The following is a 23,794-nucleotide window of genomic DNA, read 5'->3' as shown; positions in this document are numbered from 1 at the left end:
AATGAGGTACGTACACTTATTAAGTGACAACCCCCTACCCTCCCTTCAGCATTGTCATGCAGAATTCTTTTCATTGTATGAGACGTAACAAAATGTCAAGCCCCTTCCCTTATAGTATTATGTAATAAGTGAACAGTACCAAGGTTTTTTTCAACATATTAAAAATATTTCTCAGTAAAGAACATTTTTATCTCTTTAAAGCTATCGCCATCGGCCTACATTTTTAACTTTTTAAAGATATCAGCTGAAGCAATGTTGTTATACACCTACGAATCAATGATAAATAAAACTGAAAGAAATATAAATTGTTTATAGTGAAAAGCTGTTTTATTTTTTAATTATATTTGTTGTATTCATCATTATTCATTTTTTTGCATTTTATGCGTGTGTTTATTTACAAATTTTTGGAATGCTTTGATATTTCAGAAATGCATGAAAATGTTTAATACTATATGCTATGCGTTCAAACAAATTGTAGTAAAAGGCGCAATATTCACTAAAATTATTTTATTCCTGTTACAGAACTAAAAATAATTACAAATTGCATTTCTACGATTAAGCTAAATTTTGGAGGGAATTAAGAATTGTTATAATTATTTCTAAATATAAAACTTTGGTGTTAGCATTCAAATCTTTAAATCAAGTTATGGTGAGTTCTTTGGGCAGATTAAAAAAAATTCGAGTGGAAAATCAGCTAAATATAATTTTTGGATATGTCACCGATGTCTATACATCAATTGCTTTATCTTGAAAAGAATTATGGGTTGGTTTCAAAAGGTAGTCAGAATAGAAGCATAAAACTTGCAAAGGCACGTTTTGTTTCTTTTTGTTTGTGTTCAGATCCAGAATCTAATTTAGTTTATTTTCATAGGAAGGCATTTTCAAGGTAATTCTTTTATTGCATAATCATCGGCAACAAACCCAAAAAAATGTGGTAGAATGAAAATTGTATTTGTGCATTTGTTTTTCAACTCTGACTACTCGGCGAAAAAATCATTTTCGACTAAAACATGTTAATTACTTTCAAAATTATCTAGTTAAGACACAAAAAAACATTTTATAGAATAGTACAAACATAATTTAAATTTTAATAGTGAGAAAATGAACCCTTTAGTTTTAAGTCCTTCGACGAAATTTGCATGTCACTGTTAATGCAATGTTTAAAAAACGGATTGGAATTTTAACGTCGTTTTAAATAGTGCAAAAACTTTTCAGACAGTGTTTCCTTTGAGATTTAAATAAAAGATCAAAAAATTTTGGAACTACAAAAATGCAAATAACTTTTGGCCGAAAAAGTCATAAATTCTTATATTAACGTGTTTATTTTTTCCCTTTGGGTAACTCAAAATTTTGTTCTACCAAGTAGTCTTTCCCCTGAAAAAGTCATTTAAATTGACCAACACGAATATGGTTTTTCGTGATTTCTTAATATTAATGTTTCTTTCCTTAAAGCTATAAAGTATGGCAAATAAAGCAAAATACCAAATTTAATATTCAATCGACAAACAAAATTGGGTAATTTCACTAAACTGGTTTATCCTCGATTTAGGATAGTTAACTTTAGATTTTTGCAAATATCTTAAAGCGAATGATGTTATTAGTAACCGAATATACACTCCATGTTGACCTAAATTTTTGTATATTTCGAATCATTGTAATTCTACCCCATCTAAGAGATTTATAGCAGAAATTAGATATAATCTACAAAATTTTGCAAGAAAGCTAAATATCCAATATTTCTGAGGTGGTAATAAAAATTCAAACTATTCTCCTTTATAAATCGTAGTTAAAAATATCAAACTCTGAATTTTAAGCTTTTTACAAAACTCTAAAGTGGATAATCCAAAATCGAGGATAATCTTTTGTAGTAAAATTGGCAGAATGATCTACGATCTTATAATAAAATCTGTATTTGAAATCAATTTTAAGATTAAAGTGGAATTTAACAGTCAGAAAGTCCTTATGAAATGCTTAATAAATTATTCTCCCAATGTAACCCTTAATAGCTTCCACGTGAAACACGGAAGGTATTTTTTATATCAATAAAATTGTTTGCAACAGACTACTGAGTTGTAATAGAATATTAGTCTATATATACATTAATAGCATTATAATATAAAAATGTACAATGTTTCATCATGACGAACTAAAAAGGAAAAAAGGCTGACGAAAAAATCCATTAATGAAAGTTTAGTATCATCCATTCAAAATCACCAATATCAAATTTCACATATTCTAAGTTCTGAACTGAAAATACTTGATGAACATGATTATATAAAGCTTATACTAACAAATTTATCATGATTCACGATAGAAATTTTTTGAGACGGTCTTTAATGTAAATATTAATGGATTTTCTTCTTATGTCAGTTTTGCATTATGTGTTCTCAACATTTAATTTTTTTTTTCTCTCTTTATTTTGGCTAAGATTCCGTTAACTGTATATTGAGTTTTCTTATCACATTGATGCATATAAAACAAACAACAAAAATTGCAAAGCAGATATTAATTTGACTATACTTTCTTAGTGCTGTCTTCAACGTCTCGCAGTCATTGATGCTAATGGATAAGCATATGGCTTCTTCTTTGCAGATATACACAACTTTCGAAGCGTTAAACGGTAAAATGCTGCTCGAAAGTCTTCCGAGTAGAAAGCATATATAAAGGGATTCATTGCTGAATTCACCCATCCTGTGCGAATAAGTGGATGTTGTTGCCAAAATTAAGAAAATGTGTAGGAGAGAGAGAAGGAAAAGGAAGAAAAAAACAAATGAGATTTATGACGTCCCGTAGCAAAATGAAACAATAATCTTAAATTACTTACCTAACCAAGTAATAAGTTGCTCTAAGAGTGATATATTTAATTCCGGGTAAAAAGGCTTCTATTGTCATGAGTAACAGTCACGAGCACAAAGTGATGCAAAGATATTAAAGGATAAACATTAAGTAATGAAAAAAAATAAGGTAGACTTCAGTCAATAAACTAGTTCTTCTTAAGATTTTTCATTCTTCTCAAATACAGAGGAAATCTTAAGCTTTGACTTCGATGTTTTTGATCTTGAAAATTAACAACAAGCAATCTATTACTAAATGGGAAGGAATGTTTTAAAGTTTTTGATGATTTTCTCCTTTTATATTTCGATTTATTAAATCAGATTAAGTCAAAAAGTTCACAGCACTTGTCTGAAATTCTGTATCTGTACTTAAATCAGTGGTGGGCAAATTTTTTTGGAAATGCCATGAACCGTATACCGTGTGGGGTTTCAATTGCCAAGAAAAATGAAAGGTTGCCTGCCACAGACTTAAAGTATACTTTAGTCTAGAATACATGATTAATAAAAAGGTTTTATTAGCACTTATACAAGAAGGCCTAATATCAAGTATCTAATTAGAATAAGTTTGCGCACAGATTGTTTATGTCCTTAATTATGAAGGAAGTAATAAATCTTGTATCTAAAGTACTTACCAACAAATACTGTATGAAGAAGGGAAGCCAGCAAGCTATAAAAGTGAACATTACAATTGATAGAGTTCTTGTGGTTTTGCTCTCACGCTTAAGTGATGAAATTCGTGTTGACAATGATTTTGATTGTGTTCTCGAGCGTAATACATAAAAATTTGCTGAGCCTAATTGCTGATTTCCGATAGCGTTATCTGAATTGTTATTGTTGCTATTAATATTAGTTAAGGATGTTGTATGTGTCTGGTGTTTACATTCATTGATTTTATCACTGTTACGACACCAATGAGCGTAATCTTTTGATACTGGATTCTTCATTGTTGAATTAGTATTACTATATTTGAGCATTGGCTCTGATGGCATTTTGCCAATTTGAATTAACTCATAATGACCATTTCGTGACTCATCTTTTTCCAATTCCTTGAAATTCTTAACGAGATCTTCATCCGGTAGAATGGGACTATCTTTCTTATTATTAGTCATTTTTATGGTTACTACTTGCTCGCCTGATCTATCTTGACGAAGAGAGGATGAGCAACCACGATTTTCATTATCAGATTCACATTCATAGTCATTAATACAAACATCTCTTGTACGTGATGAGTTCTAGATGTTTAAAAGAGAAAATCATGCAAATAGAAACGTGTTGTTGTCTTCCTGGCAAGATATGTATCTGTACTGATATGAGAATATTATTCGGCTTATTTCATATTCAAGATTTATTTCCTATCAACATAAGATTTTCTTATTGTCATTTCTTGACATTTTCCATATTTTACATTCTGTTATAGTTAAAGTAACATAAATCAATAGCCTTGTCAAAGTTGGGTATTTTCTCTTTAAATATAACATTCTTCATCTTTTTCAGGATAGGCAATAATTTATTTCCTCTAAAATATGTAAGTGTTGGAAAACCTTTTTATCTTCAATGTCACTTGTAATAAGGTTACGAACTTTCTAAAACATTGATTCAGAATGGCAGATAATCTCCATCTCAACAACTCTTCTTCGAAGCATAATAATCAACTCATTATTAAAAATCATAAACAGCAAATTTGCTTAAGAAAACTTTATAAATCAGGATTCTGAAGCTTTTTGAGATTTTTCTAATTTGAAAATTCCCCATAGAAGCCTCTGGAACAGTTAAATTAAAAATCTTCCCACCATGCTTGATGAGATATGTACGTAGAGCAATAATTCTTTAGTTATATCTTTTAATCAAAACTTTTCTCAAAATTGCTAAAAAAGCTCAATCACATTCCTGCCTCAAAAATGCTTTAAATTAGTGGTTGACAGTCATTGCTTTAAACATATACATATGGCATGAAAAACTTTTCACATCACAAATATTTCAAAAATGTCAATAAAAACTCCTTTCATGAAAGATAAATCGAGATTTAAAAGGTTTCTTGTTGTTTAAACTTCGCAGATTCACTCCTTTGGAATAGTAAGTATGTCTTCAAAATGTGAATCATTTACGTATCTAAATTGGCCCTTATAAATAATAAACCCTTGAAAATAGAATTAGATCAATGTTAACTCTACGTCAAGTTATAAAATCATGTCATGTGAAAATGACACACCACATTCTTAGAAAGGTTTCATGTGTTATTTACGGGATGATCTTGTAAAAGTTAGATTACACTTAAGTAACATGCCAGTCTATAAATAAATTTTTATCTCAAATACCTACTTTAACATTCAAAGAAAACTTTTTTATTTAGCCACAAATTTTGAGTGATTTTTGTACTAAAATAAAAAAAAATCCTTGATTCATCTCATTCCTACATTTATACCCACTTTATGAAGTCAATCATAAAAACGAATATTTCCTTCGATGTTTTTTTCTTGAATAAAATCAGCTGCCTTTTACCAGTTTTCAGTCTTTAAAGTATGTACATGTTCTCGAATAAATTTCAATTTGACTTTCAATCGGATGGAAACTCTCATTGATTCCCCAATTTTTGCGGCAGTGAAAGATGATATAGCTTTAACATTTCGTTTTTATGACAGCGATAGAAGATGTTGAGGGAATTTTAAGAAGAAAAATGTAATAAATACCTATAGTAAGTATGACTTGCAAAAAATACAATTTTTTTGAGAGAAATTTTCGAGGAAATAACAAAAGTTTAATATAGGTAAAAATAAATTAGCATGGTTATGTATTTTTTATATTGTGTATTGAGGTCCTGAGAAACGAAAAATGATTCAGAAATGGTAAAAACGCTCATTTCCAGAATATCAACACCTACTTTGTGGCATTCATATTCAGAGAATAAAATTTTATATGTAAAAGATTTCCTTTTTCTCATTTTTTGATTGCACTGGGGAATGAACAAGGAACGAATAAAAATCTCATTGGGAACAATAAATATTTTTCAGAATTTGCGGATGTGGAATGGGAAGAATACATATCGTGCCGTAAGCGAAATTAGAAGATATGACTGGACTTGAATCAGAATAACTGCTTACCTGATGAACTTTTATTTGTACCATATCGTCGTGCCTGTTAGCTACTACGCACGATATCCTCAAATAGACGTAAACCATCACAAGCATTGGAATAAAGAAGGAACCTTGAAAAATAGATGTAGAAGAAAAATGTTGCGTAAATATTTCATCATTCAACTGTTTTTATTCCATTTACCCATAGCTGAAAACACAACATATCCTTTATTTTGATTATAACGGCACACCAATTCTTCTTCTTGTGCTTTCCTTCCTGGTTCATACCTTTATAATAATGAGATCAATTTAATGCATGAGTTACATATTTCATTGGATTTCCATGAGGTGCAAACATTTCTGACTTACCATCCTAAAATAGGTGGACACGTAATAGCTAACGCAAGTATCCAAACTACTAAAATCATGAGCATTGCTAGCCTCTTAGAACGTCTTCTTCTTGAGTAATTTAACGGTTGAGTTACAGCCAAATATCTTAAAAATAAAAAATATTTTTTCTCATATTCATATTTATGAATGAAGCTATCTTCTAACGTGCAAATGAATTTGTATACATTATTTTTTACTCCTCGTTGCTTAATAAATTATGAGAAACGTAATGTAAACAAATGACGTACAGATAGAGCATCACTTCTTTCGAGGAAAATCATGACGAATTTTTTTTTTTTTATCTTTCAAATATTTGCTAAGACAACGACATTTGCGGTGTATACAAGAAGCAAATTATTAATATATTTATACAAGACTTGCAATTATAATGATTACATTACTTTTTGGTGGTCTTATTTATTTCTAGCTTAATAAATTGGTTTTTAATATTTCAAGTACCTTTAATCAGAGCTCTAAGTCGTCTCGAATTTTATATGGAGTCTAGTCGACTCAATTCGACTTTTCCATATAATATTCGGATCGACTTCGAGACCTGGACTCAATATATGCATTGTTGTAGACTATTACTTGTAGTTTAACAAAAGTACATTCTTTTTCAAGAACCTCTCATTCCAGTGGGTCTGGATGAATCTGTTTTTTTTACTTTGAGTCTGGATATCAAATCATATTCTGTATGATGGATTGCTATTGAATCTTATTGGATTTTAATTTTAATATTATTTGTGGTTCTTAAGATTCTATAAATCTGAGATTTAGAAAATTTGTGAATCTTAGTTAAGTCTAAATGCAAAATTAACCAATAATTAGGGTTTAATCTTAAAAATGGAAAGATTTAGAAAATTTGTGAATCTTAGTTAAGTCTAAATGCAAAATTAACCAATAATTAGGGTTTAATCTTAAAAATGGAATTTAAAAGCCTTATATCCCTTAAAAAAACTCTACCAACCGATTACCAACTTTTTTCGACATACTTGTAAGGGGACTTTACTAGTAATTGAACATCTCGTTTCTAAAGTATAGTATAACAGATCAAAAATTACTGAGAATTGATTAAGATTTCCCAGCATGGTTTGCTCGTGACATAAATCAATTTCCGATTTGCTGTCAGATGACAAGGTCAGTTCTAAAGAGAACTTTTGACTTCTTTCAATTCGTCTACCTCAATGTTTAGTTAAAAAGAAAAGTTCACTAAAACAATTTTTGTTAGCATGTATACATGCTCATATGTATGGAATACACTAAACCAATATAATCTTCTTTATTAGCTATCAATTTTGGTTTTGGTAATTAATTATGTAAAAATAGTAATAGGAAGCGGAAGTTGAACGGAAGTAAGGTAAATTTTGAGAAATTTTGAAGTATCATTTTACAACAGATATTTGCGTTGATGAAGATTAATGATATAATGAATAGATAAAACTGTGAAAATTTTAATATTTCATATTAAGCTAGTATTTAAGCAGCTACTTTAAACATCCTTTATGTCTATTCTTAAAGTGAGGTAAATTTATAAAACTTCGTGTTTACACATTTCTAAAAGTCTAAGCTCTGTTTGTTATTTCAGAGTGTACAGCTTGATGTTGGTACTTAATGTTGATGTCGTGTTTATACTTAAATGTTGTAAATATATTCATGATAAAAATTGGTTTCATGCATGAACATTAATTCCTATGACCTTAATTCTTTAGAATATGTTTTTAAGAAGATAAAATGTCTATACACATTTTTTTCATTGAATATGAGTAATATTAAAATATTTTCAGCTATTGAATTAGGATGACATGACGTAAACAATATTAGGCTTTTTTCATTTCCAATATAATTTAGGTCATTTGAATTTCTGTCGTTCTAGTTTATAATTTTGTAAATTTCAATTGGAACCCCATGCTTGGTGGGGTTTTATAAAACATTTCAATATCAAATCTTTTGTGATGAAAATACCATTATAACACTTTGTGTAAACGAGAGTGAGGAAGCGGATAAAAATATTGATTTCGTCTTATACATATCTTTTTTTATGCTGTATGCACAGAAATAAATTCCATGATTTTCAAACGTCAATTTAAATAAAAAATATCGAGGATCCTTTTATTCTTTATTTAAGGTTACAGACATTATAGAATAAGACTATCAATGTCAAATATATTGTAAATAATTTCATCTTTTTTGCGATATTTGATTGATTAACTTCTTGCTCAATGAGCAAAAAGAGTATTTTTCCGATTGAAGAAAAATCATAGTTGTTTTTTCTTTTTTCTAATCTTCCGTTTTACGTTCATACTATATGTAAGCACTGCTTAACGTGAAAATACACTTTCTCAACTTGATGAAAATACAATGAGAATGGGCATGAAAAGTTAGGTTATTGGAAAACTAAATTAAAAAAGTATACTGGTAACCGTATTCGTAAACGTATCAATCAATCAATGTAAACATATAGATTAGTTGTGAAAGTTTTTCCCAAATGCTTAGACATATTCCGTTGAAATTTCTTGATAGGCTTTTTTAATCAACAATTAAGATAATCTTTATAAGTTTTACGGATCACAATAAGAACGTATATATCTGATGTTTGCATCTACAAATATAACCTTGGAAAATAAATATTTCTTCCTTTATCCATCATCACTCAAATCGTAAAGTAAATAAATAGTGAAATCATTTGAAATGCAAATAAGAGAAGATGAATGTTTGCTCTATATACCTTTTGTAGTAGATTTGATTTGCATCAATTTTTTTCACTAAAAGTTTACATTCTAAAAATATTTCTCTTTACGTCTATTCATTAAGGCACAAAACGAATGTTTGTAGAGTTTACTCTCAATCAGAGCTCCAAGTTGACTGGAGTTTTAAATGGAGTCTGAATCAGAGTTTTAAATGGAGTCTAGTCAACTCAGAACCGAATAAAATCAGATTTGACTTTGAGCTCTGTTTTCATTTCTAATGATAACATAAATATAACTACAGAGAAATGCTCTTTGTATTTATCAGTCGAATGACAAAAAGTCTAAAGATTATGTTTTATTGCCTTTTATTGAATATAATTCTGACGACTGACGTGTAATACTTAGATAATTTTTATGAAATACCTACAGTAGGTACCCTAAATTAATAAAGTTTAATTAAACATTAAATAAATTATAAACCTCTTTTAAAAATGTATACGGAGATGTTCACTGATTAGGTTTACATCACATAATATGTATGTAAATAAATTTGAAAATAATAATATTTCCCTTCAAAATATTTGGCCCAGAAGATGATCAAAAAGAATTTTTTGCAAGATATTATGCTAATTAAGATATTATAATTATGAAATGTGCAATAATAAAGTAATACAATTTCTCTTAATCAGTGCTCCTCAAATTATCTTTTGAAGTCATTGCAGGTCTGTCGTGAAAGTTTTGTAAAATTTACATTAAAATTTCATTTAATATAAAATATACCAGTGGTGGACAACCTTTTATGTTTAATGGCACATCTTAATAGTAAGCCTCGACTGAAAACGCTCACGGCATACTGCTCATGACATTTTTAAAATTGTTTTGCTGACATCTAGTGTGCCGGAATACTTAGGCTGCACACCACTGGAATAGATTAAAAAATCACAAGAAAAATTGAGAACCACTGCTTTAAATATTGAAAGTTGATTTTACTTTAAAACACAATAAATATTTCGTGTGACATTAATGTAATCAAGATTTTTCCTTGAGAAAAAATTAAATTTAATTATGGCTATAAGATGAAAAGGTGAATTTTCTTCAGAATATTGAATTAAATTCAACATGCTTTGATACTGTCTGAAATTTAATATTATGCAATATTGACAATTCTTCCTTGAAATTTTTTATTTTGTTATTTCTATTCCATTTATTCGAGGTGCTTGAATGTAAATTTTCAAACCAAAATTTTGTTGCGGTCGGAACTTTTTAAGCGAATGTTGAAAATTGTATAGAAAATAAATATAGAAGATGGTTTCTTGTGGTTTTTTCATAGTAAAATCATTACGAGCAATGTCCTAAGCCATAAACTCACTTTTCATGGTATTGAATGCTTTAATTTTGAACAATATTGTCTCTAAAAGCAAAAAAGTTTCATGTATAAAATCAATAATGATTTATTTTATGATGAACTTTTCATAATTTAATTTTTCAAAAGTCTATCAACAAACATACTCTATTTTTATACATTTATATATTTTTATATTGCAAGGAACATTTTAAAAAAATCTTCAGAACAATATTGATAAGAAATACAAAAATATTTGGAAAGGTTAGGAAGACCACTTTTAGGAAGAAGCAAACATTCAATATTGAAAATGTTGGAAACGAAATTGTGAATTAAATTATAATTATGTGTTTTGTTGAGTTTGAAAGTCAAGTAAATATAAAAATATTTACATTAGGTACTTGGAAAATTGAACAAGTTTTGTTTGCAAAATTGACAATATTGAAGTTATTTTTCAACTCAATTCAATTGAATCGGTAGTGATTTTTGTCAATTAATATGCAAAAACGTTAACTTAATTTTTACGCTTTACTGCTTGATTCCGCACTAGAGCTGCGCTAGGGCATTTTGTGACTAATAACTGTTTAACGAGTGAAGGTGCGTCAGACCTCTTCACTCAGTGCACATACAGTTTATAAAGGAATCAGATTTTTAAAAGGATCTCTTATTTGATAATTCATGACAGCATAAGCTTACAAAGTGAGGCTCTTGACAGCATGACAGCAAAAAGCTTACAAAGGGAGGCTCTTGACAGCATGACAGCTTAAAGCTTTCAAAGAGAGGCTCTGGACCAGAGCTCAAAGTTGACGTCGACCTGTGCTATGAACCGCATTTTCATTACTTATCCCAATAGGCTCATATTAAAATATTCCAAATTGGAAAATTTATTTGTTTTCGCCAAAAAGGCTACCACTTGATTCTAAGTATACTTCTTTAACTAGTTATATTGTATTTTTGCCTACTCAAGCTTGATATGAATAAAAATTCATATTTAAGAAATATCGTGGAGTACCCATTTTCATATCAAATATATCGCATCAACCAACAAGAAACATGATTTTCCTTTTTATGCTTATGAATTTTCTTCAAAGAAGAGAAGATTTTATAATAAAAAGAAAAAAAGTCTATTTGAATTACGATGGGTTGAAATGAGACTTAAGTAATATTTTCAACATACAATAACATAATTGAGGTACTTTGTCCCTGACTTTTGCAGATTTGAAGTTTTTATCCTTTCATATGAGATTTTCTTATGGATTTATGTAGGGATTTATGAAATATCCTACAATTTTCTTTAAAGGAATAAAATTTGGGATCCTTTTGGATAAAGAAGTGAGATTTATAAAGATTTGAGTACAAAAATTCACTTACCTATCAATGCTTATTGCACATAAACTTAGAATACTCGCTGTACATAAGAGAACATCTAATGAAATCCAAATATCGCATAATATCCATCCAAGGTACCAACTGCCTGCAAATATCACATTTTATTTTTAAGATTTCTTGATGAAACGCGATGAAAAAGAAAAATTGTCATCAGATGGACAAGATACATAGTTCAATTATTGATAACAAAATTTTTTACGGATATCATAAGAACATGGATAAGTGTCATATATAATCTGTATCGCACTTGTCTATCCTTATCAATAATTGGATTTCTCATGTTATGCTGTAACAATTTAATGTGATGAGATAATGGAGACAAAAAGATGTATCCATATGAAGACAATTTGGACAAATTTACTTAGTAAAAACGTTTCTACAAACCCATTAGATAATATGCAACAGCTGGGGGCATCACAAATATGCCCACAAGCCAATCAGCTACGGCAAGGCTCATCACAAAACAATTTGTGACTGTCCGAAGTCGTCGAGTTGTTATTACAGATAAAATTACTAAAGTATTTCCAATAATCGTTATGATAATAAGTAAACAAAACAGTACAACGAAAATGAGATCGGCGGGTTTGATTTCATAAATTTCACTTTGGCTCTGTTGCGTAATATTTGTAATGGATGTTGCATTTATTTGTAGTAAGCCTAGCTTAACAAGGAAGCTCTCATTGTGATCATTATTTCCATCACTGTTTGTCGTCTGTTCATAATGCATGCTTATTAGCATTTGTTGAACATTTTTTCTTCCATTTAATGCAATTGTTGATTCATTATATTTAGAAGTATATAATGACGATTGTTCTCTAATTTCCTTTAAGCATTTGTTCTCAAGAAGACAGTCAACTTCCATTCCTTTCTTCAAAAGTTTCTTTTGTATTTGAATAGTTTGATTGTCAGTAAATGCTCGGGGAAATATTTAAGAACTTTTTTTTGCAACTTTTATCTTTCAGAATGCTTTAATTAAATTTTTCACTGCTGCCTCTCTACATGAATTTTCTTGTTATTCACTCATTTTCTATAGCAGATTCTTGTGACATAAAGTAAAATAAATTGAATTAGCTCTTATGTATAAAAACTTTTTTTTAAAGTCACTTCAAAGGCATATACTCCTGTTTGAACTTTAAAAACTTTTCAACTATATTTAGGCGTTTATTGAACACTTTCCCGAACGGCAAAAACGAAGAAGACTCTGCCATGGAACTTGCTAAATCTCTTTTATTAACACCAAATGAAAGCCGCCTAAATTGGGTATCCATATAGATGCAAAAAAGGCGGCTTCCATTTAATGTTAATAAAAGAGATTTAGCGGAATATTCTTCATTTGTGTCGCTCGGCTTCCTAAAAGGCATCTACCCTTTTAATTGAAAATTACTTCTGAGAATATTCGTGACAAATAAATAAGACTTTTGCTCAATTAGGTACCAAAAATATGTAAAAAATCAATGTCTGTTTAAGATTTATGGAAATTAATAGGGTATCTTATTATTTTTGATTTCAGAATTGAATGTTTTGAAGGGAAAATTGTTAAAAGTATCAATAATTTCTGAGTAAATAAAGTTCAAATCTGTAAGAAGAATAATAATTCTGATTTTAAATTTATTTTAAGCTTTTTTTGAAGTTACACAAGTCATCAACAAACATGAATTGTTGAAAAATACTGCTGATTGCTTCAAGGCAATCTCGACTGGCAAATACAGCAATTATTCGAATCGTGTACAAAATAAGATAAATTTATTTGTCATTTTGTGAACTTTATTTGAAAAAATAGTCATTTATTGACAAATAAGCTTGTTTTGCCGATTTTTCGTCCATTAATCATATTTAGTGTCAAAACATAATTCCATTTAAAAATCAAATGCTATTCGTCTTTCATCAGATTTTTGAGTAGTAAAAGTAAATAAAGGAGAAAAAAATCAATTTTGACTTTATTCTATTGCTTTTACTTCAACACGAATTTCCAATTTACACATTTTAGGTCTTTTCTCACTTTTCTCCTTTTTGCGTATGATTTTCGATTATTATTAGCAATTCGATGAAATTAACTTTTACTGATTCCGATTTTCCCTAATTTCGAGAAAATGTTTATTTCGCACAATAATTCAGAATGTCTACATAAAATACAAATTGTCATGGAAAATATTTGATGCTATTATAATTTCTAAATGTAAAGTAAAGCATTCTTGTATATGTTCATGGCTATATGCTTTAGTGACATTCAACCAGAGTTGTCTTGATAGGCATAAAGACAATTTACATTTTAAGTTCTTAATCTCGAAATTTTTCAAGATATCAAGGATGTTTAAATGTCAAATATTATGCATTAAAATAGCCACATTCTAACATAAAACTCAAAATCCGTACTTTAAAAGTAATTTGACTAGAAGGTTAAAAGTGACATAGACAACCATAGGCACTGTCTTTGCCTAACTAAGCACGTTTTATGGTTTAACGTAACCACGTTGACATTTAGGATTTTTAAATTTATAGAGCTTAAAATGTAAATTGCCTGTGTCTATCCAGACAACTCTGCAATCAACTGGAGAGAAAGAGAATGTAATATTTCAGTGTTGCGTAGGAAACGCGGATGCTATCAAAATATTCAAGAAACCTAGGAGTGAATTGGAGAAAAAATATAATATAGTGTATATTTGTTTTACGCAATAAGAAGTGCAAAGGGTTGTCACTTTATTATCAATTTGGAACCAAATGTATATTTTCTGCTTCTTCACTTGTTATGGTAAGCATTTATGAATCCAACAATTGACGTTTATATTTAGATTTCTCTCACTTTATTACGTATCATATGTATGAGTTAGACACCACTTGCTTAATATTCTTTCTTTTCTTTGGCTTATTATTGAATCCAAAATAAATTGTATATTGTTTTGGGAATGAAATTCTTCAGCTTCATTGAACCTTATCGTCTTGTATCACATAATATATTTCAATGATTGTCAAAAAGTATATTTTTTCTGCAAAATTGCCACTCTAATTTTCCAATTCACAATTTATTGGCATTTATATTTTGTTTATATTGTATGTATATGATTTTTTATCATTTTCTTGGTCCCCCACTGATTCATTTATTTTTTATTACTGTTATCAAGTAAATGATTCTAAGAAGATACCCGAGTGTACGTTGTGCTCAATTGCCACTCTAATTTTCCAATTCACAATTTATTGGCATTTATATTTTGTTTATATTGTATGTATATGATTTTTTATCATTTATTTATCCTTTTATGATTACATTATTCTTCATAAATTTGTCCTTAAAGACTGTTTTAATATGTTTGTTCGAAAATTTATGCCGAATTGGTCCCCCACTGATTCATTTATTTTTTATTACTGTTATCAAGTAAATGATTCTAAGAAGATATTAGGATGAAAAATCGACACAATATATATTAAGTAATGACTCATTATCCTCAAAACAAAAGATTTCTTTGTGTCCCTTTTTTGTCACTTATTTTACATTCTATCGTCACTCCCATCTATCATTTTTCATTTCTTGTGAATAATGTTGAGCAATGAGAATGATACAATATCATTTGCAAACAGTTAAACGCGCCCGTATATATATATCCTTAGTATAAATTAGTTTGCTTCAATTAAGCTAATGTTTAATGATATCTTCGCATATTCTGAGCATGCTGAAATTTCATAAACCACATTTTCTCGTTGTGCTCAGAGTGTGCTCTTGAGCATGCTCATTATTTTATGGAATGTTTTATTCCTCCTCATATTCATTCTTCATCTTTTGCACACACATTACGTTTAAAATCACTTATCCGTGGCTCTTAAAAATTAGCAGCGCGTTTAAATATTTACTCAAGTTTTTGAATAAAATTATATTCTACATACTTTTGGAATGAGATGTTTTTTTTTGTCCACATACATCTTAAGATTCACTTTTAGTTTCTTAAAAATTATTAGATATTTATTATTTAATCATTTTCAAAGACACAATCTTTAATTCTACGATTAAAGCACATTTACTACTTTTAACACTATAAACTCGTTTGTAATCATCATCATGAGTTTACACAAAAAATTTGCTTATATCCAATTGGTAGGTGACAAAGAGTCGTTAATCTCATATTCAAAATAATTTTTTTTTTATATTTATTATTAATTTTTTTTTATCATTCCTAATTAACAGTAGCTAATATTCATTAATTTTCATATTTTGGAATGTAAACATTTTATCCCTAATATGCAGACAAAAATGATTAATTCCCTTTATCTTTCAAACAGATTATAAATATTTCAACTTTTATCTAAAAATTTTTTTTCCACCGTATTTCACTGCATGTTTCTTTATCTGTAGTTCCCGCAAGACTGACACAGAACAAAAATTTTACACATATTCTTTCGTATCGCTGTTTCATGTCATATGTTGCGTCCATGTCACATGGTCACACGACAAAAGCTTCATTGATAAAGACTACAAAAGAAATGGATATCAGTTCATATTTGCATCTTCAGAGTTAATTAAAGGATATTTTGAAATAAAAAAAAGAGAAGGAAAGCTACAAAGGCTGAAAACAAATGTTTTAATTATTTCAATAGAAAAACTCATGAATATTCATAAAATAAAATTAAACTAATTTATTTCAAGCTAATTTAACTAAAACTTTACATGAAATGATTATGTATAGCTAGGAGGTGAAAAGAAATACCACCAAGTAACAAGATTTTTATGAACAGTATGAGCTACATCATCAAGTGATTTTGAAAAGACGTCTATTAATTTCAAGCCAAATGGGGAGTCTTCATCAATGGCAATTGTTTTTTGTGTTGAAGAAGAAATTGATTGATGAACTTTAGTGTCGAAATAACGTGGTGGTAAAAATAATTGAGCATCTCCTATATCTTTTTCTTCGTCAGAAAATCCGAAAAATTTGTCAAATCTTGGAATTTCATTTTTTCTGTAATCTAACGACCGACGTGTTCTTATTCTTCGTTTATCATTGCTGAAAAATCCATCTTCATCGTTGTCTTCATATTCTTCATAATCTAGAGGGATTCCTTCATCATTTGACAAGTCTATGATTTGAAATTCATCGGCATCTTGAAGCTGACTTTTATCAACTTCCTGCAAAGTAGCATCCTTCAAAAATTCCATTAGTTGATTTTGATTCCATTTACGTTTAGCTGCCAACATTGCTTTTTTGCTTTGTCTATAAGTTGGTTCTAGTTCTCGAGCTATGGTTTTGATTTCAACATTTGTGTCTGGACTATTCATTTGGTCAAAGTTATTTGAGTAATCTGCATTTGTATGTTCTATTTCAAAGAGTTCGCCCACATTTTGCTGTTGCTGATTTGTAGGCTTTTTCTTGGAACTTTTCTTTGTAGTTTTATAGCTGTTTTCAAAATAATCATATGAAGATAAAAATTCATTTGGCATGTTCACTTTTACATTCTTTCGATTTGATTTTTGATGTAATTTCTGGTCTTTAGAATTCAATCCAGGATATTCCATTTCAGCATTAATGTAGTCATGTGAAATTCCATCATCAACTAACAAGTATACATCACCGTTTGGTAGGGATGGATTCTCACTTGATTGTAAGGGATTAGACTCGACTGGTGCTACTTTGTATATTTCTGTATTTTTATTATTGAATAGTACGTCCTTAATGGATCTTTGATTGATATTTGATGGAACAATATTTGGGAAATTAAAGTCGAGTGACGGAAATAAAGGACTTACGTTGTTAATTTGACGTTTACTACGTAAATGCTTTTCGCCTTCCTTCCTCAAAGCATTTGCAGCAAGTGTTTTCAATAAATCATCAGTACTTGAGTTAATGATACTTCTTGTTCTAACTTTATTACCTTCCTCATTTTTTGTATTCAGGCACTCTTTTTGATTAGCATTTTTGACTACCCAGAAAGCAATAGAATAGGGTGGAATTGTAAAGTCGGCGGTAAATTTAGAATTTTTCTTGAATTTGTAGGCAGGTGTGATTGTTCCATTATATTTTTCATTATTAACCATAACGTGTCCATCAACAATGCTCAAAATGTATTGTAAAATGATACTATTGAAATCGAATGATGTCGATAACATTGAATTTATTTTTTCTCGCGCGTTAGAGTAATTAATACCCATCAAAGTGACTCCTCCATTCATTTTCTTCGAACAGTATGCATATACGCTTGGTTGCTTCTTATCGAATGTTGACTTTGAACTTCTTACTTTAAATACTCTCGTTCCAATCAATGAATTATGCATTTTATCTATAGCCTGATGAAAAATGTTTGCATTTATAGATGAAATATCTTGGCTTTCAAAAAATACAACATCGATTCCCTTCTTGGCTGATTCTCCAAGGACTTGTGCATAAGTCAAGCCATTAATTAAACATGTCTCATCACAAGATTCTGGATGCTTGCCATTTCGTTTTGTACTATTTATAGCAACTTCATTTGAATTATCTTTTATTGTTATCCATACATCAGTTTTTGACTTAATTGGAGATTTTGTAAGAATATCATCCTTCGTGGAACTAAAATGAAATCGAGAGATTTTGTGCATGTAGAAAACGAATTTTCTGAGAAATAAATTTATTTTTTACCTTCCAAAGTCATAACCATCAACAAGGAATGTAATTTTGTCATCCAAAAATGTGCTAACCGAAGCAACTTTCCAATTAAACTTGCTATCATTCCTGACACTCTCGCATAGAATATAGAGCGTTTTCAAATCTTCTGTGTACTTTTTTAAATTGCCATAATTATATTCAATGCTTTTTTCGCCCAGCTGCCAAACACATTCCTTTATGTTCAAATCTTTTGCTCGTTTCAAGTCTTTAAGTAATGTGACAGGTTCGAAGTTTGTTATATTGTAATCAATTACAATGACTGGTGTTATTCTGTTGCGGCTATAAAAAGAAAACATTTCAAATGACTATATTTGTTAAAATGTATGTCTACTTACTAGAATGATTGAAAAATTGCTGATATCTCAGATTGAATAGAATCAGTCTGATCAATCTGTCTTATGTACTCCAAAAAATTTGATAGCTTTAAGTAAGACGGGGTTACAAGTGCTAAATTTTTATGATATTGAATTAAATCGTAAAAATCGATTTTGTGACTTATGAATTTTTCTGATACATTGTTAATACTTTTTTTGAAATTTATAGTCACTGATGTGTCAGCACTAATCAGTGAAATTAAAGACAATAAGATGAAAAGCTTCATATTTTTTTTTGGTCTTTTTACCCACTTGACTTTCCGAGCTTTAGCTATCGAATGACATATATTTGGGTCTTTAACATGCATTCATTTATGAAAAGAATAAAAATGCTAGATAAGTAAAATTATTTCGCGGCTGCATGCAAACGCTTCCGCAAAACCAGCAAAAATTATGTTTACAGTACAAGCAAAAGTTTGGTTTTCAGTTTTCTCTTTCTGTTTTTATTTTTAAATTATTTTTGCTTTAATAACATTTTAATATGTTCTTCTATGCATTTTTTATTGTAAAAAATGACTGCATTAAATAATCTCCAGCCACTAATTTCAAAGAAATAAGTATGATTATTCAAATGCATTCATATTTTCATTTTTTAATAATTAATTGAATTTTATATATATATTTTTTGACATTTTATGTCTCTTCCTTGTTCTCTTTAAAGTTAAGTTGTGATATTTCCTTCAACAGACCTGCAGTATTGTAGCTGAAATAAATAAATATTGAAAATAATATTTGTAACGGTTAATCGACATTTGAATATCAAAATTTTTCATTCGCATCCAACTTCAGGTATGTTTACAAATGAAAAATGAATGAAATTAAATAGAACGAATCTAACAAAACATATTTGATCTCTCAACAATATCTAGTAAACGACCGAATGACCAACCGGACAAAGTGCTTTATTGACATTTTAAAAAAATGTGGTAAAAATTTAATCATCATTTTAAAGTTCATTTGAAAAAAAAATACAAATGATTTTACGGTCATTCACAATTTAAGTCCTAAAAAAGATGGGTTCCAAAACCTTTTATGTGAGGATTATCGCAACATTTCTATACTAGAAAAATTTAAACTTTTGAAGTGTCACACAATTCAATTCCCTTAAATGTTGAAAGGAAGAAAGTGATTTTGTAATAAAAAAGAAACTAACCTGTTTCTGTCATCTGCAAGTGAGTCAACGAAAAAGCTACGCTTTCCAAATCCTCTTCCTATTCTAAGATTTCCATCGTTCAATCGAAATTTTAAGGTTCCATCTCTCAACTGCAACCGATGATTTTTAATAGGAGCAGATGAAACACTTGATTCCGAAAATTTTGGTAGCTTTAATAAGTCTTGAAAGTATGGATAGAGGAATGAGCGTTGAACCTTTTCCTCAGATATTCCGTAGTCATTAATCATGTCTTGTTCTGTAGAATAAAACAAAAGATATTTATTTCCTTCTCGCGTTTATTGTTTTTATTAGTTTACTTCTTACTTTCTATTTCGTTTTCCCTTCCGTAATTCGATTGTGTGTTTTCATCATTTCGTTTCCCGAATCCTCGAGCTGTCATAATTTCAGTATTTCTAAAAGGTGTTCTGATGGCTCTGGGAGTTTTAAAAAATCGTAAATCTGGAATTCAATGTAACTAATTAGTATTACTCAAGGGATTAAGTGCCATGAAGTACATATTTTCTTATGTAGCATCTTAAGGAATGAACGAACTTCAATAAGAGTTGGATATTAAAAGTACAATAATTTTTGTAAACTTATTGCTGAAATAATCATACTAACCTTCATGCTGTGTTGGCACATCTAAAAGATTATATGCATTCTGTTGTTGTTCTCTTAAATTCTGGTTACCACTTTCTCCATTTATTCCATATATGATTGTAAAAAGTGATAACAAAATAATGTTCGTAAACATGTCTCTTTTTTTCTTATTCAGCTATAGCTTTAATCTCTGATAAATATAATGAGAAAAATTTTTAAAACAGATTTTTGTGATAAAAGATGAGTTATACGTGTTAATATCTTTATTCTAATATGTTGGTTTCTTGATTGTGACTGGATGCTAGTCAAAAGTAATGCTTGAAACATTCCTACCAGTTAATCCACAAATGTAGTATTATCTACCAGATTAAGTTTATAAAGGAGAGATAAATGTACAAATGTCATTTGGGGCCGTTCACTTATTACACTCAGGAAGAACTTCCCTCGAGGGTATATCAGATTTAAACAATAGAAATTTCGAAAATACGTATCAAAAGAACGGTTCCTTAATATTTGACATTTATTTTTAAGGAAGAAATAACGTAAATGCGCGTTGAACGAAGATGCTTGCTAAACTGTTGCAAGATTGTTAGGCTAATTATCGTGTCCATTTTTTGATAATTAGATTGTGAGAATTGCTAATAAATTTTTAATTGGATATGATAAAGCTTCTTAATTTTTTTGTTCATTAAATTTATTATGAATGATGGGCTTAGCAATCAATCGAATTAAGCATGTGTGTCGTAGTCATAAAGAAGTGTGGATATAATTGAAATATATAAGAAAATATGATGATAAGACGATTATCGCATTTATGATATCATATTCGATGCAAATAAATACTAAGAGTATTGATCAATATATATTTGGGTAACGATAGGTAAATAAACTAATAAATTTTTTTATTACTACTATAAAAGCAGTCACATGGCAGATATAAACAAATATTGTATTCCATTTGAATGTTGTTTTATCCTCATTGATGAATTTATCTTTTCGGCTTGAGTACAAAATTGGAGTTTTTGACGTCATCGGATAAATTAATTACTTTGTCATGTTACACATATTAAGCAGTTACTATTTAAACTATGTACAAGATGAGTCGTGAGATTTTCCATCATTAGACCCGAAAGGCACACGGTGTAAAAATGGTCGAAAATCTGACCCCATGCCACTGTGACTCTGAACATAGACTTGATTTTATGACAGCTTATCAGTCTAGGGAACGGATTTTCTGTCATTTTAACGACATGTGCTTTTCGGGAGAATTATTTGACTCAAAGATTTTTACACTAATGAACATTTTTTAAGAGGGAAGTGATGCAGTAAAGAATCTCATAGAAATTAGAACTGATTCCTTTATCTATGTTTGAAAATTTCTAAAACGTCGTATCGGAAGCAAATAACATCTGTTCTGTACGAGCTATATTTGTTATTGAATAAGTGGGCTATTTTCGATATGCTGTAATTAGAACCAATTGATTTGTTTTTGAATTACAATCAAAAGAGGAAAACCAACATAAATCATTGTCATGATTGACGATAAAATATGTGCATATTAACAGAACTTTGAATAAGATTCGATAATATTACATAATGAGATATATATGCTGGAAAATTTCCTTGATTTATAAATTGCTTCCTTAATATCCGGAAGAAAACATTATTGATCTTTTCATAAAAGCTCATTATGCAAACAAGGAACTATTTAAAATTTTAATAAAGTCCATGACGCATTCATTTGAATTTTAGATTTTTATTCCTAGATGTGAGAATTTTCATATGAATTTAAAATTATTCAGTGAGTCGCATATTGAAGATGTTAAGTGCAAATGTCTAGAATTACTGAATTTTCCTCTATGCCATAACACTTGTATGACATAACATGTCATAGCATTTTCCAACTTGTAGAAATATAATTCTCAAAGAGAATACATTTCGTATAGGAATGCTTTGTGGAAACTTTTTTAATTCTCAAGAATGTTACGGGGAGATATAAAAATGTATTTGATACCTTCTACATTTGGACTCGAGAATTAAATTTATGTGTGAGTTCACAGGTGGAAAAATTCACGGAAGAATTCAATTCTCATTGCTAAAAGAATTTGAAATACGAAATTTGAGGTCAAATGACATTTTGAAGAATATAAAATTAAACAAAGAGTGTAGGATGTGGCATGTCATGGAAAGTTCTTATACAGGCAGACACAGCATATATAAATTTCTGATCTTATTGATCTATTTTTGAAACTTTCATGTGATTTTTAAGATTTGATTTAAATTCCATAATTTTCTTCATTATTGAACTAACATGCATCACCATCAATCACTCAACACATTTAAAAGAATGCTTGTTTTTTAAGTAGGAGTTACTCACCAATTAAAGAATTTTAAATTTTCCAACTCATCAATTCTTTTGAAAACGAAAAACTTTCGATCAACTATTTTTTGTGAACAAAATTAACACCAAAATGATAATATGGCATTAAACAATTAAAATATCCTGAGCAACAGGATTCAAATATTTCTGTCACAATGATCTAATCCTTTTCGATCCAACTCTAATCACGATTCAAACTAAAATAGCCAGCTTTCATACTGTTCCATGTTGTTTTATACCATCGCTTTGCTTCCTCGCATTCAAATCTCTTTCGTTCGCTAACTGTTGCGCATTTGCAGATTGAATAAGGAATTTGGATAAAACGATTTATCAATCTTATTTTTTATTACAATTCTCATTTCACTTATGATTTCACGCATTGGCATGGTTAGACTATTATATTTCTTTATTTATACCTACATATACGTGAACTTTGCATTTGAACAAATAAGCAAGGACGTGTTTATATCCGAAGCATAGCGAATTATAAGAACATATCTTATTAGGTGACGTCATAGAGCTATGTAATAATGAGGGTAATTTGCATAAATATGTATAAGCTGTTACAATCCATCACTTTCTAGATTTATGCTTACAATAATGTTGTTGTATTACACAGAATTATTAGATTGAGTAAATGATTTTGTTCTTTTAAACTTTATGCTGAAATAAGAAAAAGAAAATAAAAGGAAAGAAAATTGCATTGCCCTGAGTAATTTCCGTTGATTTAATAATTTTTTTCTTCCTACTCTAATGCAATGATCTGATTGAGTCGCTTGTGTACATTGTTCAAAACATATTTTCAATAAACTACTTTCTAGTCTCTTTTGTAGTCAATGAGCGATAAAAAAGTAATTTTCTGAATTCACTTTAATCATCATAAAATCATGTAATAAGTATGTATGACATTGTATATTGGTATGAATCATTCGTGTATTTCAATATTTTTCC

The 23,794-nt window shown here is 29.2% G+C and overlaps 2 protein-coding genes across 5 annotated transcripts; both read right to left on the bottom strand.

Moving 5' to 3' along the window:
- Nucleotides 1–387: 387 nt before the first annotated feature.
- LOC139096124 (probable G-protein coupled receptor No18) lies at nucleotides 388–16,050 on the bottom strand. Of its 4 annotated transcripts, none has more exons than XM_070647764.1 (9): nucleotides 16,025–16,050; nucleotides 12,098–12,752; nucleotides 11,696–11,798; nucleotides 6,275–6,400; nucleotides 6,108–6,193; nucleotides 5,933–6,036; nucleotides 3,467–4,066; nucleotides 2,825–2,882; nucleotides 388–2,691 (listed from the first exon to the last, which is right to left on the bottom strand). In XM_070647764.1, exons 2-9 carry the CDS (start codon nucleotides 12,573–12,575, stop codon nucleotides 2,537–2,539), a joined length of 1,710 nt encoding a protein of 569 aa, XP_070503865.1. In that variant the 5' UTR covers nucleotides 12,576–12,752; nucleotides 16,025–16,050; the 3' UTR covers nucleotides 388–2,536. The 4 variants fall into 4 exon arrangements, with proteins under 4 accessions (XP_070503865.1, XP_070503863.1, XP_070503862.1 ...); XM_070647762.1 differs by having other exon boundaries at nucleotides 15,590–16,049; XM_070647761.1 differs by lacking the exon at nucleotides 16,025–16,050 and adding an exon at nucleotides 14,383–14,780.
- Nucleotides 16,051–19,125: 3,075 nt separating this feature from the next.
- On the bottom strand, nucleotides 19,126–23,028 carry LOC139096116 (uncharacterized). Its single transcript, XM_070647751.1, has 5 exons — nucleotides 22,841–23,028; nucleotides 20,485–20,653; nucleotides 20,188–20,322; nucleotides 19,864–20,119; nucleotides 19,126–19,413 (listed from the first exon to the last, which is right to left on the bottom strand). Exons 2-5 carry the CDS (start codon nucleotides 20,615–20,617, stop codon nucleotides 19,344–19,346), a joined length of 594 nt encoding a protein of 197 aa, XP_070503852.1. The 5' UTR covers nucleotides 20,618–20,653; nucleotides 22,841–23,028; the 3' UTR covers nucleotides 19,126–19,343.
- Nucleotides 23,029–23,794: the final 766 nt, after the last annotated feature.

This window comes from Chironomus tepperi, unplaced genomic scaffold (genome assembly GCF_022539635.2).
Source record: "Chironomus tepperi strain 1889 unplaced genomic scaffold, CSIRO-AGI_Ctep_v1 contig_376, whole genome shotgun sequence".
Taxonomy (NCBI): domain Eukaryota; kingdom Metazoa; phylum Arthropoda; class Insecta; order Diptera; family Chironomidae; genus Chironomus; species Chironomus tepperi.
This window is presented reverse-complemented; position numbering and strand designations above follow the sequence as displayed.